Source organism: Eublepharis macularius, chromosome 1 (assembly GCF_028583425.1).
Source record: "Eublepharis macularius isolate TG4126 chromosome 1, MPM_Emac_v1.0, whole genome shotgun sequence".
Classification (NCBI taxonomy): domain Eukaryota; kingdom Metazoa; phylum Chordata; class Lepidosauria; order Squamata; family Eublepharidae; genus Eublepharis; species Eublepharis macularius.
Window position 1 is genome coordinate 156,087,174 of NC_072790.1, and position 18,485 is coordinate 156,105,658.

An 18,485-nucleotide genomic window follows, 5' to 3' on the forward strand; every position below is an offset into this window, starting at 1 on the left:
CTGTAGATGAAAATATATAGAACACAACGCAGGTTGATAATCATGACAAAAAGTTCTTCTCCCCCACGGCATTTTAGACCTCTCTTATGGGGATCTTGCTTTCCTTCTGCGGCGAGAGCAAGTCTGTCTGCTTCCTCTTCTGACTTTGCTTACTTGTCTCCATGGGCATCTCCACTCCGATATTGTTCAAGAGTTCTGTGCCTTCTTCTACGTTTTTAGCAATATGATGTTTCCCATTTCGAATTACCAAGATTTTTACGTGATTTAACCATTTATATCTGACATCAGCTTTCCTCAATGCCTCCGTGATGGGTTTTAGTTCTTTCCTTAGCAGCAGGGCTTCTCTTGGTAAGTCAGTGAAAATTTGCACTGGATTTCCATTAAGCATGAGGGATCCAGTTCTTTTAGCTTTTTCTATTATTTTTATCCTTGATCTTTGATTTGGGATTTCTATTATTATGTCTCTTGGCACGGGTTTATTCCTGTATTGTTTTATCGTTCCCACACGATAAGCTTGTGTGATTAGGGGGGCTACCCCCTCCTCCATATCCAGGTGCTTTGTAAGCCATCTTGTGAGTATTGAAATTAAGTCTTCATTTTGAGTTAATATCTCATCAATTCCTCTCAGTTTAAGATGGTTTTGTCGGACATTAATTTCCAGATTTAGTACCCTCTCTTGTTGGTCCTCGCTAGTTTTTTGCAGCATGGTTACTTCTCTCTGAGTGGAAGAACTCATCTCCAAAGCTCTATCTGCTTTTTGGTTAGTCGTCTGCAGATCGAGTTTTATGTCAGCAAGTTGTGAAGTTAGAGGGGTAATTAGTTTTGTTATTTGATCTAGTATCTCAGTCTTTAGTTGGACAAGCTGTGGATCCAGTGTTATTCCCGCGTTAATTACCTCCTCCGTGTCGATAGCAAAGTGTCCGTCCGCCATTTTTTTTAGCTCCGTCTCCCCCTCTTCACCCAGCCGAGTCTCTTTTGGCGCCGTAAAGAAAGACTCCAGGTTTTTTACTGCTTTTGAGTCACTTTTCTTCCTGTTAGCGTTTAATTTTTTCATAATATATTAAATGAAAGCTCCGTTGTGTCGATTAGATAGGAGATTTAGAGGGCGGGAGGAGCGGAGATCCCTCAACACGCGTCCATTCCGAAGGCAACGACACCACGCCCCCTATTTTTAGATATTTGAAATGGATTATAGATACCTATGTATAGATTTGCTAATGCTTTTTTTGTAGCCAAAACTCTTTTCTTTTTCCCCGGTTTTCTTTTTTCTGCTTTACACTAATAAAATAATCAAAAAATTAAATAAAAAAGGGATTCTTGGAAGTTTTAGACCTACCACCTGCTTGTATGACTGTTGCTCTTCCTGGCTGCTTAAATCTGCTTGAGGGAGACTGATGGACTGGGTCTGGGAAACAGTGAAAGCTTCCTTGAGAAGCAGGCAGTGGTGCATCCGCTTCTAAAGAAAGGTGCTCTGGACCAAGGAAAGTTGAATAATTATCATCCAGTCTCAAATGTACCATTCTTAATAAAGGTGATTGAATGAGTGGTGGCTGGGTAACTGCAGGGATTCCTTAATGAAGCAGATCATTTGGATCTGTTGTAGTCTGGTTTGAGGCCTGGTCACGGGACTGAAGTTGCCTTGGTTGACCTGGTGGATTACCTGTGCCAGAAGATGGACAGGGGGCGTACAACCCTGTTAATTCTCCTGGACCTCTCAGTGGCTTTTGATACCATCAATCATGCTATCTTTCTGGACTGCCTTTTGGTGATAGGACTTTCTGGCACTGTTTTGTGGTTGTTTCAGTCCTACCTTGAGGGTAGGTTTCAGAGTGCAGTGCTGGGGGACTACCACTTGACTGCTGTCCTGTGGGCTTCCACAAGGTTCCATCTTGTCCCTCATGCTCTTCAACACCTATGGTAAAGCCACTGGGAGGTCATCTGGAGATTTGGCCACCAGTATGCAGATGACAGTCAGCTGTATCTCATGCTTCCAGCAGATCCCAGGGAGGTTGCAGAAACTGTGAATGGGTGCCTGGAGGCAGTTTGGGGATAAATGAGGGCTAACAAACTAATAACAACAACAACCACTTTGATTTATATACCACCCTTCAGGACAACTTAATACCCACTCAGAACGATTTACAAAGTATGTCATTATTATGCCCATAACAACAATCACCCTGTGAGGTGGGTGGGGCTGAGAGAGCTCCTAGAAGCTGTGACTGACCCAAGGTCACCCAGCTGGCTTCAAGTGGAGGAGTGAGGAATCAAATCCAGTTCTCCAGATTAGAGTCCCACGCTCTTAACCGCTACACTATACTGGCTCTCAAACTGATGCTTAATCCCAATAAAATGGAGGTGCTACTGGTAGTGGGAGGGTCCAACCCAGGAATGGGGATATCTCCTGTTCTGGGTGGGGTTGCCCTCCCTTTAAAGAGTAGGTTTGTGGTTTTAGGGTACGGATGGACCCAGGCCTCCTGTTGAATAAAGAAGCAGTAGCAGTGGTCAGGAGCACCTTTCACCAGCTTTGACTAGTGAGCCAGCTGCAGCCCTTCCTGGGAAAAATCTTACCAGTATGGACATGCCCTATTGACATCTTGATTAGATTACTGCAGTGTGCTCTATGTAGAGCTGCCCCTGAAGACTGTCTGGAAGCTACAGTTGGTACAGGAGTTCATGCACAAATCATGCACAAGTCGTATGTGGGAGCAGCATTCGAAAGGAGCAGGTTGATTAGATGTACATAAAGGAAATGCAACATGTGTCTCACAGTCTGAGTGCCATGAAACTGATGAAAACAGACAGGTTAAATATCTAGGGGTGTGCACCCTGAAAATATTCGGGTTTACCCCAAGCAGGAAAAACATTCGGAAATACCCAAAACCCAAAGCGGCAAGCTGCTTTGGATTCGGGTATTTGAATCACTTTGGAATGCTCTGTAAAGATTTGGAGCATTCCGAAGTGATTCAGGGGACTGGGTTTTCTCCCAGCGGCCCAGTAACAGTGGCTCCAGCATTCTCCGCTGCCCTGCCGGCGGCTTGGCATCGAAGAAGGCAGAAAAGGCCCTTCCTGCACTTTAAATGGCTGCCATGGCAGCCATTTGAGGGGAAGGAAGGGCCAGAGGAGTCCCCCCTCCTCCAGCCAGTTGGGAAGGGGGTGACTTTGAAGTGAAGCAGGTTCCTGGAGCAGATTGCAAGTCGCGCCAGGAAGCTGCTTCGCTTCAAAGTCCCCCTCTCCTCCAGCCGGTTTGGAAGGGGGAGACTTTGAAGCAAAGAAGGTTCCTGCTTTGCTTCAAAGCCCCCCCTCCTCCAGCCAGTTGGGAAGGGGGAGACTTTGAAGCGGAGTGCCCGGCGGGGAGGTGCAGGCTTAAGGCTACTTCCCCGCCGCCTGCTTCACCCACTGCTGACGGGGCCAGGGAACTCCATGGCCCCGTCAGCAGTGGATGAATGGAGCGCCCAGCAGGGAGGTGCAGGCTTAAGCCTACTTCCCCGCTGTTCTCTTCACTTGATGCAAGAGGGGCGGGGAGATTCTCCCTGTTCCTCTTGCATCGGGAGAGCAGATTAACAGATTAAATGATGTGTAACAGATTAAATAATGTAATACGGACCAAAAGGAGACTAAATTCTGGCCTAAAAAGGAAGAAGAGGAGAAAAAAGATATTATGTTGGCTTGCAAGCTGGTTTGGGTTCCATTGAGACCAAAATTACAGAATTAAAAGGCTGTATTAATGTGTGGCGCTCATCCTAACAGCTGATTTGGGCAGGAAAATCACTGCGCATAGGCAGTGGGGGCTGAGCACCTTCTCAACAGATTTTTTAAGCTAGAAAAATCTCTCTGCAGCAGGCCTGCATGTGCACAGTCCCAATGTGGGATTGCACAGATGGCATTCAATGAACAACAGTTACAGGTAAGTGCAACCGTGTTTTATCTTTGGCCTAGCTATGACTCTGAAGGTTTTTGCCAAATGTGTAGCAGTGGTGGTTGCCTTCTTGAGAACACAGGGGTGTTCAATTTATCTTTACCTAGATCAGGGGTGGGCAAATTGCGGCCCGCGGGCCACATGCGGCCTGCTACAGAGTTTTTTGTGGCCCGCCAAGACAGTCAGAAAAATCCACCTTGAAGCAAGATTTCCTTCTAAAATTAAATGTGCTTGCAGCTATAGATGATATGAAATCAGCACAATAAATAAATTGAATAAAACTACCACTATTTTATTTAATTTATATTTATTGATTTTTATGATACAATTTATACCTTTTCTGAAATGCAAAGTTAACTAATGAATGCAATCATTTTAAAAGGTGCGACCCTCTGCTAACCTCTGCTCCCACAAAGTGGCCCCCAAACCAAAACAATTGCCCACCCCTGACCTAGATGATTAGCTACTTTCTGAATAGTCCAGGGAAGCCTTGACAGTCATATAGCATTGATATTAAGGGTATGTGAAAGATTAGGTCTGGTGATAAATTTAAACTGATCCCTTCCAGAGAAGTACAGTTAATAGGTATTATCCTAGATGCCTCACAAAACAAAACCTTTGTTCCTACAGAGACGGCATGAAAATATAGGCACTGATGCATTCTGTGTCAAGATATAAATTCCAATCAGCACTAAAATCCAGATACTGCTAGGTTTGAAGGCAACAACCTCAGCTGTGATGCCTTTAGCAAGGTTTACACATGAAGCAGCTTCAAATTTGGTTCCTTTCAGTCTGCAACCCTGCAATACACTTGCAGTCTAGAAAACATTCTGTCCTGAAGGCAGTAGTCAAATCATTAATCTGGTGCCTTTCTGATACTTATTCAGAGGAGTGGAATTTGCCTCTCCAGAGATCGACAGGACAATTACCACTGATGCTTCTCTGGAGAGTTGGGGGAGGGATCATTGCCATCACATCTCAATTTATGGTACTTGGTTAGTGGAAGAAAAGAAATTACATATCAGTGTATTAGAACTGTTCGTCCCATGTTATGCACTTGCCTCCTTTGCAGATATTATGGAAAACCAGAAGGTTCAAATACATACAGACAGTTGCACAGCTATGTTTTACTTAAACAAACAGGGGGCACCACATCAAGGGCCCTGTGTAAGGAATCTCTTCTAATCTAGAACTGGGCCATGCTGTGTGGGGTCTCCCTGCAAGTAGTCCATATTGCTGGCACCTCAAACAGACTGAGCATTTTGGGATCTACCACTCAGAGTGGTTGCTGAAGGACTGTTACATACAATTAGTTTTCAACCAGTGACAGAGATAGACCTCTTAGCCACCAAAGAAAACAGCAAAATGCCAGGTATGTCAGGTGGCCACATTGAGGGTGGATCAACTTTTTCTCAGAATACACCTGGAAAAACTGGTCCTTAGGCCAAGCTTCCAGTTCCTTCCCAAAGTAGTTTCTAAGTTCCATACTTCGCAGGAAAAAGTACTTCCAGTATTCTTCCTAACACCTACATCTGAGACAGAGAGAGCCCTCCATATGCTAGACACATGCAGGGCAATGCTCTTCTATTTAGATCATGCTGTCTCCTTTAGATCTGAGGTATAGTTGTTCATCTGTTATGCAGGCCCCAAAAAAAGAGATACAAGCCTTATCTCAGACCATTTGTAGGTGGGTAGTTCAGACTAGTAAAATATATTATGAACAAGCCAAACTACCTTGTCTTTTGGAGATACATACTCCTCTAGGTCTCAAGCATCTTCTGTGGTCTTCATTAGAGATCATCCCATACAAGGCATCTGTACAGCAGCAACATGGTTGTCCACCAATACCTTCATAAGACACCATGTACTGGAAGTCAACGATAGGAGAGAGGCAGCAGTGGGCCAAGTGATACTCCAATCCCTCTTTCCGTGAAGAGCATCACCCTGCCTTCTAGGCTAAGTGGCTTGCTAAAACCCCATGTGGGACTGCACAAAACACTGACAATGAAAACAGAGTTGCACTTACCTCTAACTGTTGTTCATTCAATTCTTCTATGCAAGCACACATACACCCTCTCCTGCCCTGTTGTGTGATCTTACTACTTACCTCGGAGAGTCCAGCGGCTCAGGAGAAATTGAGGGTTGAGGCACTGTTCAGGCAGAAAACAGCTACATAGGCACTCTGGGAGGAGAAGGTGCTCTCTCTTCCAGATTTAAAGCTACAGAACCTACCAATCAGCAGGCCTGCACATGCACAAGAAACCTCTGATATAGCAGCTTGACTGGGGCAGCTAGCTGCAAAATGGTAACCTCCCACCCTGAGTATAGAACCCAGGGTATCTCCCCCAGATGTTCTATGCCAATATCCTATACCTAGGATTTTCCTTTCCTTGCCATGGTGGCTGCTACCCACCATCCCTTTAGGCCAGCCATCATGCTACTGCCACTTGAGCAGTAGCAAAAAATAAATTCAATTGAGGAGGACTCTTCCAGTGCAGAAGTGGAGAAGAACCAAGGCTGCTTACCTTTGTACTGAAAGCAAGCATTATGAGCATGATCAAGGTCAAGCAAGAGGTCACAATACACAATACAGCCCAAAGCAAAGCATGAGGTCAAAACTGGCTGATGTCAAGAATCAGCAACTTGTATTCTATACCTTCTTTCTGCTAACAGCTCTGTCTTCCTTTGTGAATATGGGCCTCTGTTGTAGAGAGCATTCCTTCAGCACTAGGTACTTTCTGCTCATGCTAAAATGCCTTGTAGCAGATGCCTGGGTTCTATAATAAAGGACACAATTTTTCATGTAGAAAGAAGGTATAGGATAATAATAATAACATTTAATTTCTATACCGCCCTTCAGGGCAACTTAACAGCCACTCAGAGCATTTTACAAATTATATTATTATTATCCCCACAACAAACACCCTGTGAGATGGATGGGCTGAGAGAGCTCTGGGAAGCTGTGACTGACCCAAGGTCACCCAGCTGGCTTCAAGTGGAGGAGTGGGGAATCAAACCTGGTTGTCCAGATTAGAGTTCTGGCACTCTTAACCACTACACCAAACTGGTTCTTAACCACTATACTAAACTGGATCCTTTTGGTGGAGAGTACCCTCAAGTCTGAATTGACTTATGGGGTTCTCATGGAAAGAGACTATCAGAGTTGGTTTGCCATTGCTTGCCTCTGCAACCCTTGTCTTCGTTGGAGGTCTCCCATCCAATTACTAACCAAGGCCAACCCTGCTTAGCTTCTGAGATCTGACAAGATCAGGCTCACCTTGGCTATCCAGGTCAGGGCATAGGACCCTTCTAGAAGGCCAGAATCCTGAGTCTACAGCTTTCACACTACTGATTAGTTGCTCAGACTGAAGCATCCAACCTTAAGGCAGTAGTTTTATGACTCCAGACTACATATATTGGACTTTTCAGTCAGATGTTGCTGCAGCTGTTGTATCTGTATGCTGCTTCCACTGGTCGCCTTGAGGAAAACACTGTTGTGCAGAAGAGATTGGCCCAGTAGCTCTCCCTGAAAGCAGGAACTCTGAGCCTGCACAGAGCAAGGTTCTGGAGGTGATGGCCCTTTGTTCTGGGTTTGAGCCCCCATGGTACATTACAATAAGGATTCCTCACACTACATATACTTTCCCCCCTTCTTTCTGTTTAACACTTAACCTTTATCGGAAACTTGAAAGCTCGAATGTGCATGGTACTGACTGAACTCACTCTACATTATACAGTGACTCCCCTTTATTCTTCAACATTGTGATTTCTGTCACTTTGATTCTGTTATGGGTGGTAAGCTCTATGCTAAAGCTATTGTGAGCTAGATGGAAGTACCGTAATTCTGTTGTAATGTTCATATGCTCAGATGGAATATAAATAACATAATAAATGTTTCATATCAGTGGGGTTTTTTTAGGGAGAACTACTGGGAAGCACATTCTTTTCTTAGCTCCTGCAACCTGTATTCTAACCCATCGGGTTCTAAGATTGCAGTTGTTGTACCTCTGACCTTGCCAACTTATGGAAGAATTGCATGCAGGCTATAATGTTCTTATAATTGGTTTCTGTCCTACCCCTAATGAGACAGCATGCATTGCTGCAAAAATACTATATGCTTGGAATGGTCCAAGATACAGTTCTCCCCAAGTGTTCCATCTTTTCTTCAAGACTATAATGAAGCAAGTTCACTTGTTCAATTTCTTAGTTGATGTGTGTCGTTTTGTGGCTGGGAGATGGAAACTTTTATTTATGCTGTTTTAAGTAGCCTGTGTCAAAGAGCTGTTTCCACAAGCCTCCATAAGTGGGTGGTAAATAACAAAATACTGAAAACGGTGACTCCTCACTAGACATGGGCATGAACAGCATTACGAACAGAAAAAAAACACAAACAGGCCACTTGGCGGCTCGCAAATGGGCTGTTCGTGATGCGCCATTCCAGCTGAACAGGCGGTCAGCACAAGCCTCGTTCATTGCGCTTGGCAGCCGTTCAGGAAGCTAGACACTCAGGCGCCTTCAATCAGTTGCTTTGGCAATGGAGGGGGGGAGTGCCTGAACTCTGTATGTACTCCCTCTGTTGCCCCGGACACCCCAATCAAAGGCCAACATAGCTTGATGGGCATGTCTTCCTTCCAAGCGTGGAACTGCAAATCGGTTACAATTGGTAATGTGGGAGCAGACACCAGGGGGGAGGGAGGGGGGTGTTCTGTGGCCATGGGAACTCCAATCTCATTCCTGCAAACCCTGTTAGGCAGTTCTGACTGCCAACCACAGGCCTCATGTGTTTCTTAGTCAGTAAGCTTATAAAAGGGCACAGTGCTCCCAGTTCTGGTTTCACCTTCAGCAAGCAGTGGAGTGGGACAGAGCTCTTAATAGCCTTTGGGAGAGAGAGAGGGAGAGTGCATTGGAGCTGGGCTTTTTTCTGTGTGTGGTAGGTGGGATAGGGAGCGATCCCCTCTGGTTCCAGGGCTGCTGCCAGGCCCTGGGGCCAAGCTCAGTGGGCACTTCGGCTGAGGGCTCACCCTGATTATTAGTGCCTGATCTGATCAGGTATCTGGGAGTGCTGGGCCCTAGCCCAGCCTCTAGCCCCAGCCTCTGGTTCCAGGGCTGCTGCCAGGCCCTGGGGCCAAGCTCAGTGCGCACCTCAGCTGAGGGCTCACCCTGATTATTACTGCCTGATCTGATCAGGTATCTGGGTGTGCTGGGCTAGGGCTCTACCCCCTCCCTCGTGTTCCAGGGCTGCTGCCAGGCCCTGGGGCCAAGCTCAGTGAGCACCTCGGCTGAGGGCTCACATTATTATCACTGCCTGATCTGGTCAGGTCTCTGGGAGTGCTGCTGGGCTAGGGCTCTAGCCCCTTCCCTCCGGTTCCAGGGCTGCTGCCAGGCCATGGGGCCATGCTCACTGGGCACCTTGGCTGAGGGCTCACAGTGTTCTCTCCTTTTCTGTCCTCCTTAATTCTAGTTTGCTGGCACAATGAGTCTTAGGGTGTTGGCCGCCAAGGGTGGTCGTGGGGTGAAGTGCAAAGGCAGTCCTCCCGGTTTACTTGTGGAAAGCAGTACTGGGTGAGGCTTGTGGGCAACAGAGAGTCCTCCCACTCCCCCAAATTCACCTGTGGGGGCTGTGGAGGAGGCCAAAGAGATCTTTCCGCTGGGGGGAGAGGCTCACAACATTTTCAGGAGGGGATGGGTGACGGATCCCTGGAGGAATGGTTTTTGTTTTATGAAAGATCCCTCCCATCCCCATCCCAAACTCTCAGCGGTGTCCCCACCTGCAGTCCACCCCTCAGCCAGTCGCCCATGGCCAGCTCTGCAGCGCATCCTGTAACCGTTCATCCTCCTTCCCCTGGGATAGTTAGCAGTCCACGTTTCGCCTCCATATGGAGGCACTTTCGGGCCCTTCCTAATGACCCCCGTGTGGTGCAGTGCCATGCCTGTGATGTCCTAGTGCGCAGGGGCAAAAACCCAAAGCACCTGTCTTCAACGGTCCTGACTCGGCACCTGAAGATGCACCACCTGAGCCTGTGGTCTCCATCCTCGCCCAGTGAAACATCCATTGGGGGGAGAAAGGGGGCGACCTGCTCTTCTGAGGGGATCAGTGTGAGGGTCACCTTGCCCTGGTGGGAGCGGAGCACTCAGGCAGGCTGCGTTCATGGAGGTTGTTCCCTCAGGGTATGGGACAGCACCACTTAGAACGTTGAGGTTGAGGGCTCAGGAGGCGGGCCTTCGTGTCTTGGCAGAGACAATTGCCCTACATGGATTGCCCATATCCATCGTGGAGTGCGTGGGGTTCCGCAGGCTACTAAAGCATCTTGTCCCTTGGTTCTCCATGCCGTCGCCGTGCACCCTTGCCCATCAAGTCCTGCGGGTATCTTGAATGAGAGCTGGCATGTTTGGGTCAGGTTTAGCCAGGCCCACTCGCACTGCTAACAGGCTTCTGAGACCTTGATAGGCCTTCTTGGCACAGCCAGATCATCATGACACCTCCTTTCAATGAAGGCAGGAAAGTGTGTGATGCTGGTGGCAGCCTCCTTTGGGCACTTGCGCAACAGCTCAGAAGCTGTTGCACATATAGTTGGGCCACACGGTGTCCCTATCTATTACAAACGCTGTGCCCTCTGGCAGGGGGGAATGGGTCCCATGACACATGTCCTTCCCGCAAAGGCAGGAAGGTGGCCAATGTCAGCTGCTGCTGCTGCTGTCCTGTTTTTTTCTCTCCCTCTCTGGAACCACTCTGACCCGTCCAAGCAATGTCTCCTGTGCTGCCCATCCCCTTCTGTCTGCAAAGGCAGGATGGCGGGTCATGTCAGCCACCGCTTCACGAGGGACTATCCTGTTACTGCTCCCTCCTTGGTCATGAGGGACAGCTTGGCTGCGATCGCGCAGCTGATTGTATCCTATAGGGATACAGTCAGTTGCACAGCATGGCAGCTCACCTGTCAACGGGACTGTCTGGACCCCTTTGAGCCAGGTGGGAATGTGTCCCACAACTCCCATTTCTTTCCGCAAAGTCAGGAAGGTGGGTGATGGCAGCTGCTGCCGCTGCCCTATTTCTTCCTCTCCCTCTCTGGGACCCCTCCAACCCCTCCCAACTATCTCTCACTTGGGAGCTTTCTAGTTCCCGGTCCATACCTCTCCCTCCCAGGTACTGGCAGGAGTCCCTTCCCCACCACTTGCACCTCCCCATCCCCTCATTTCCATGATGACAGGGAGGTGGGTGAAGCCAGCATCAGCTGACAGATCGGGGTCTTCCCATCCCCCTTGCACGATCTTCCAGGTGCAGCTCATCGCCACGCCTGGAACCCCTGGGTCCCCTTCTCCCACCCTGACCACTTCATGTCCCCTCTTTCTTCCTCTTCCTCTTCCTCTTGTGTACTGCAACGAGTCCCTTCCCCACCACTTGCACTGCCCTGTCCCCTCATTTCTGTGATGGCAGGGAGGTGGGTGAAGCCAGCAGCCGCTGACAGATCGGGGTCTTCACATCCCCCTTGCATGATCTTCCAGGTGCGGCTCATCGCCATGCCTGGAACCCCTGGGTCCCCCTTTCCCACACTGACCACTTCATGTCCCCTCTTTCCTTCACTCCCTCTCGGGTACTGCCACGAGTCCCTTCCCCACCACTTGCACCACCCTGTCCCCTCATTTCCATGATGGCAGGAAGGTGGGTGAAGCCAGCAGCTGCTGACGGATTGGGGTCTTCCCATCCCCCTCGCAGGATCTTCCAGGTGCGGCTCATTGCTGCGGCCGGAACCCCTGAGTCCTCCTCTCCCTGACCATCCAGCGACCGCAGTCTTCACCCACCTTGCTGGACAAGCAGAAGTTTTGTCCACCTCCGACTCGGAGGCCTGGTGGGTGGGCACATGGGGGGTGACACTGGCAAGTGGACAGACCCCCGGCCTCCTGAGGGGACGCAGCATGCCAATGCCTCCCCGTGCCCGCCAGGCCCGGTGACCACAGTCTTCACCTACCTTGCTGCACAAGCGGATGTGTTGTCCATCTCCGAGCGAGAGGCCTGGCAGGTGGGCACATGGGGGTGTCGCCAGCGAGTGGCCAGACCCCCCGCCACCTGAGGGGAGGCAGCACGCCACCACCTCCCCATGCCTGCCAGGCCAGGTGGCTGCAGTCTTCACCCACCTTGCTGCATAAGTGGATAATTTTCCTCCCTCCCACAGGTCTGGCGGGCAGGCACATGGGGGGTGCCGCTGGTGGACAGCCAGACCCCATGTCCCCAAGAGTGGAGGCGGCACACCTTCAGGACCACCGCACAGGGCACAAGTGAACTGGGGAGGGTGGCTCCATTTGTGTTGATTGGGAGTTTCCTGTGGGCGTCGAATTTGGGAATGTATAACTCCAAGATCCATACTGCAATCTTGACCAAACTTGGTTGGTGGCTGGAGAAGAGCCTGCTGCACATTCCCTGTGAATATGGGCTCTCTAAGTGCTAAGGGGGGGGGGCGCTCTGGCGCCGACGAACACTGAACACGTTCGGTAACAGGACATGTTTGGGTCCAGTCGGCTGTTCATGTTCATCATCGGGAACAAACACCGAACAGCCTCTTCAGGTTTTTTTCCCCGTTCATGCCCATGTCTACTCCTCACTTCAAAGGTAATGGGCTGCCGCCAGTGTCTCTTGACTAAACCTTCAGCCCTACCGGGTTTTAACCAAAATGTCAGCCCTGCAGAGTAGGTCATCTGTAGACTGAGTTCCAAAACTATTATTTAAGTAGCTGCAGCCAAAATGGGCCAAAGTGCTGGATTAGAATTGAAGCTTCCAAATTCCCAAAGAACACAAGGTTGTACTCAAAGGAGTTTATTAACAAAAGTGCAAAAGGTTACAAACAGATCTGTGCAAGCAGAGAAGAAAATAACAAATACTAGACAATTAAATTAATACACACAAAAAGACTTTCAGTCTCCCAGCCTGAAGTTATCTTTCAGGCTCAACCAAAAGAGTCTACATAACGTTCCAAACAAGGTTCCAAAATCCAGAGACAAATTCTGGGCCACACTAATCCAGGTAAGCCACTCCTCTCAGCTCCAGCTCCCCAGCTGTATTGTGGGGATGATAATAACAGTGACTTTGTTCACTGCTCTGAGTGCAGCACTAATCCGTCCAGAAGTGTGGTATATAAGCACACTACCACAAGCAATTTTTTGCCCCCCTGACAACTGTGCATTTAAAAAAAGATTTGATTTAGTCTTTGTTTCAATACAAATACAAAAAAAATCCAGAAAGGGTTAAATGCAAGATAAAGACAAAGACAAACTTGCATGTCATGAGGATAAAAAAAAAGAACTTAAGTTGGTAAATTTTGAGGAAAGCATGTTGCCAAACACCAGCAATAAAACAGCAGAGTACCAAAAGCATAGTTAAGTATTTGTCTAGGTTTCCACATGTTTCTCTGAAATTTTCTATATAGTGCCTCACTTAAGCCTGAATTAGCATGCCCCTAAAACCTAGATGAGACCATTTTTATAATGAAGTTTGATTATTTGTGAGGAGGTTGCTGTATGCAGCAAAATATACTTCATCCCCTGTTCTTCTGTAGCACAAAACAGCCCTTTCTGTTGTGGAGGCTTGAGCAAAATTCATTGTCATCAGGATGTCATTAGGGAACAAGGTTTAACATGTTGCAGAATTGTTGGTGCAATTTGATTACATTATGTATGGAGCAGAATGATATTTAATATTACTACCAGTATCATTGTGTGTGTATTTTTTCTCCTTTCTCCTAGAAAGTTTGGTTCTATATCTTTGACCTTGATGCCTTCAGATCTGCACTTTTGAAATCTCACTGTGCTTATTGCTTCTGTAAGATAACCAGTTAATGTCACTCTCCAATTGTTTGTGTGTTTAAAATAAAGTATGATCAAAATGTAGTTACCTCTATTTTATTGATACCTTTTTAAATTGTTGGTCTTTATTTTTTTCCTTTTTTATTGTTTACTACTTTATACTCAAAATATCCAAACACAATTTATAAATGAGTAAAAATATTTCTTTGGCATGCTGAACCTGAATATTGGCACTGGTATAAGTGCAGTTGGACCCAACCTTGTATGCTATTTACTTGGCTTCTCTTACTGCTCTATAGTTTTAACATTTCTGTATATATAAATATATATATATATATATATATATTTTTTTTAGGTTGGAAAAAGAGAACATTCAGCACAGCTTTAGCAATGAGGCAAAGACCCGAGCCCTTCAGGCCCAGCAGAGAGAGCAGGAGCTGACACAGAAGATGCAGCAAATGGAAGCCCAGCATGATAAAACTGGTAGGTGGTAGGGAAAGATTAGAGCCTGGGCACTCACTCACAAGCCCGGCCCACGCCTTACTGTGAAATGACATCAGGAACACCTGTAACCTTTGGCTGGCCGAAGGGAGCAGATGCTAACTACACCGGAGATTCCGAATTACATATTAGTTAGCGTTTAAAAGAGAAAATGGAAAGTATTGCCCACTGTCTGTTGATTTCAGAGTGCTGCTCTCACATCTGTTGCACCATCTGGATTATGAGTTTATTTACCTGTGTTCAAGAAACGTAAAGCTGAGAGGGACCACAACAAAGTAGAAAAACAAAGGACTTGTTTTTGGCTGGATTTTCAGGCACACATGTTATATAAAGAAAATAGCATCAGAAGCTCTGCAGGAAATGCTCTGAGCTTACAGTTAAAGTCTCCTGAATAGCATTGAACAGTTCCCACAGTACACACATTATAGCTACTCTAAAAGCTTAATGAGTTTGCTTCAGAATCCAAACCGGAGAAAAGCTTTAGCCATTAATCGGTACTTAATTCACTGTCGCAGCTGGATGTAATTCACTGGCTCCAAATTAATATGTTCCTTTATTTAATCTTTGCAGCCTCACACATCTTTAGAATTTGTATATTCTGTCCTTCTCAAATCTAGATCGATGTTTAATGCAGTTTAAATTGATAAATATGGCAACAGCTGGCAGCTAGACTGGAACCTGATGTGTTTCAATATTTTGTCTCAACTGACCTGCAGTTCGTTACCTTTATATTGTGAAAATGAAATGGATTTACAGCATTGTTTGTTCCTTTTATATCAGGGGTGAATCCATTACTTTTTAGATCCACGTTCAAAATATAGCATGAGCTGTAGATGTGTAATAAATATGCATATGCAAATTGTGAGCATTATTAATAATAGTAATATTAATTGAAATATGCATACAGTGTATATTTTCAAAACCAGATATGTCTTAAACAATTGGCAGTTAACTGATCTTTCAGTTAAATGTGTTGCATACTACAAGTGTTGCTGATCCCTTAAAGAAAGTAGGGAATTGGATACAGGTTTCATTTGATTTGCTTATTTGTAACCCCATCCTCTAAATATGTACATGGGTTATACAAATATTTACCACTTTGTGTTCCTTAAAAGATAGAGGAAACAAGACAAATAGTGCCTAAATGTTATATGAATGGCTCCAAGTGCCAATTTTTGGAGGAACTACTCATTGCAATGTGAAAAGTGTGACTGAAGGCCAGTTGACTCATAGCTCAGATAGATGGATTATAAATGCAGTAGGAAATAGTAGAAAGAATTGCATATCTTACCTGCTGTGCATATAACATATACTGCTGCATAGGCACAGGATCCTTTCAACAAATTGAACTCATATAAGCATTTATATAAACCTACAGTTCACAGTAAAGTTGTCTTGTGGGTTTCCACAGAGTGGACCCTTACCCCCATATTCTTCAACGTCTATGTAAAGCCTTTAGGAGAAATAATTTGTAAATTTGGAACTGGATATCATGAGTTGCAGATACGGATGACACCCAGCTCTATATTTCTCTATCCAAATTCCCTGGCGATGTGGTACAGGTCATGAGCCTCTGACTGACTGCTTTGGTCAAATGGTTGAAGCTAAACCCAGACAAGACAGAAGTTGTCCTGGTAGGGAAGGCAGAGGCCTTAAAAGACATTGTGCTTCCCACTCTCCATGGAGTTCAACTGACCCTTGCTGACTCATTTAAGAGGCCAGAAATCATACTGGATCCAGCATTGCTGCTGGAGTAACAAGGTAAAGCAGCTGCAGAAAAATACCTTCTTCCAACTCAGTTTAGCCCACAAGATGACCCCCTACCTTGACATGGCCAATCTGCCTACCTTGATCCACACTATGGTAACATTAAGACTACATTATTGTAAGACACTTTCCCCTTAGTTTGGAGACTGCAGTTGATACAAAACACTGCAGCTCAGTTAATATTAGGAGCTAGGTGGAGCTAGGAGTGGCCTTGGGTAAGCCACTCCTCTCAGCCCCAGCTATGCAGCTGTGCTGTGGGAATAATAACACTGACTTTGTTCACTGCTCTGAGTATGGCAGTAATTTGTCCAGAAGCATGGTATATAAGCACACTGTTGTTGTTGTTGTTGTTGTTGTTAAACTCCACCAAATTTGCAGGGAATGTAGTCCTTCCTGTCCACTAAAGAGCACCTCTTCCACAAATTTCAGGAAGATTGGAACCAGGGATTCAATTCAGTGGGTTTCTGAACAAGCTGCCCCCAGACACTCTCCGTTGTTTCCTATATGGAAAAACATTCCAAGACTTACCAGGCCAAAGAAACCTTAAGAATAGGGCAACTCTTGGCCAGCCAGTCCCAATGAAAGTCCCACTCCCAATGCAAGCTGCACCAACAAAGCCTAGCAGAACCAAACTAGAACAAGGGAACCAACAGCAAACCAGAGATAAAGCAGAACAGAACCAGAGGGTCTATGATATTTTTCTCTCACATTTAGATCAAATCTTAGTGTGTGTAGTACAGAGCCAAGGGAATCCCAAGAGAAGCAAGGGAATCCCATCAGAATAAAACTGAAGCAAAAGAACCAACATCAAATGTCAAACAAGAGAATCCCGCCAGAACTAAAGTGAGAGGAACCAACATCAAACCAGAGAATCCTACCAAAACCAAACTAAAGCAAGAGATACTGTCAAATCAAATCATAAGCTTTATTGCAATCGCTCACAGCCTTAGCAATTGACACCAACAGCATCAAAATTATAATACAACAATCATAATAACTGTAAAAAAACTAATATACATTACAATGTTATAACAATTATTAGGGTCACAACAAAATTTAAACTAAAACTTACATCAAACAATTCAGTCAGATAGCCAGCGAAATACGTAAGTTTATCCATCAGCCACAATAACAGTAGTTTGGTGCAGAGGTTAAGAGCGCCAGGACTCTAATCTGGAGAACTGGGTTTGGTTCCCTACTTCTCCACTTGAAGCCAGCTGGGTGACCTTGGGTCAGTATGCCAACCAACCAAAGGAAAAAATATATAAGGGGACTGAGTACAATCTAATCACTGGATTCAATAGATAATGATTATTATATATACATTTATAATATATATGATATAGATAAATATATTTGGTTGGTCGGCGTTCTGCTTGGAGGCCTCCCCCTTTTTTTCAGGCCTTGGGTCAGTCACAGCTTCTAGGAGCTTTCTCAGCCCCACCCACCTCACAGGGTGTTTTGTTGTAGGGATAATAACAACGTATGGTTGTTGTGGGTTTTCCGGGCTGTATTGCCGTGGTCTTGGCATTGTAGTTCCTGACGTTTCGCCAGCAGCTGTGGCTGGCATCTTCAGAGGTGTAGCACCAAAAGACAGAGATCTCTCAGTGTCCCAGTGTGGAAAAGGTGTTGGCAGGTCATTTATATCTACTCAGGAGGGGTGGGGTTGAGCTGAGTCATCCTGTAAGAGTTTCCCAGGGTGTGGAATGCTAATGGCGAGAGGCTTCACTGTATCCTGAGGAGGTTCTTTTGCATATGGATTGGTGCTTGATGTGCTAATCTTCTCTGCAGGGCTATTGTCGGGTGTAGAGTGTTTTGTTAGCCTGGTGTTTTTCAGAACTGGAAACCATGCTCTGTTCATTCTTAAGGTTTCTTCTTTCCTGTTGAAGTTTTGCTTATGCTTGTGAATTTCAATGGCTTCCCTGTGCAGTCTGACAAAGTAGTTGGAAGTGTTGTCCAGTATTTTGGTGTCCTGGAATAAGATACTGTGCCCTGTTTGAGTTAGGCTATGTTCAGCCACTGCCGATTTTTCAGGTTGTCCAAGTCTGCAGTGTCTTTCATGTTCTTTTATTCTTGTCTGGATGCTACGCTTTGTGGTCCCGATGTACACTTGTCCACAGCTGCAGGGTATACGGTATACTCCTGCAGAGGTGAGGGGGTCTCTGCTGTCTTTTGCTGATCATAGCATCTGTTGTATTTTTCGGGTGGGTCTGAATACTGCTTGAAGGTTATGCTTTTTCATAAGCTTTCCCATCTGATCAGTAATTCCTTTGATAAATGGCAAAAACACATTTCCTGTAGGAGACTGTTTTTCCTTGGTTGTTTGATTCATCCTGGGTTTGATTGCTCTTCGGATTTCATTTCTGGAGTAGCCATTTGCTTGAAGTGCGTGGTTTAGATGATTAATTTCCTCATTGAGAAAGTGCGGCTCACATATCCGTCTTGCTAGGATATGTGCGAAAGCGACAATACAATAATAACGTACTTTGTAAACTGCTCTGAGTGG

The 18,485-nt window shown here is 46.0% G+C and overlaps 1 protein-coding gene across 1 annotated transcript in view; it reads left to right on the forward strand.

Moving 5' to 3' along the window:
- SDCCAG8 (SHH signaling and ciliogenesis regulator SDCCAG8) overlaps positions 1-18,485 on the forward strand; it is a 166,113-nt gene that overhangs the window by 104,650 nt on the left and 42,978 nt on the right. Inside the window, exon 14 of the mRNA XM_054972158.1 lies at positions 14,067-14,194. Coding sequence (XP_054828133.1) covers positions 14,067-14,194 — 128 coding nt within the window. The remainder of the gene's footprint in view (positions 1-14,066; positions 14,195-18,485) is intronic.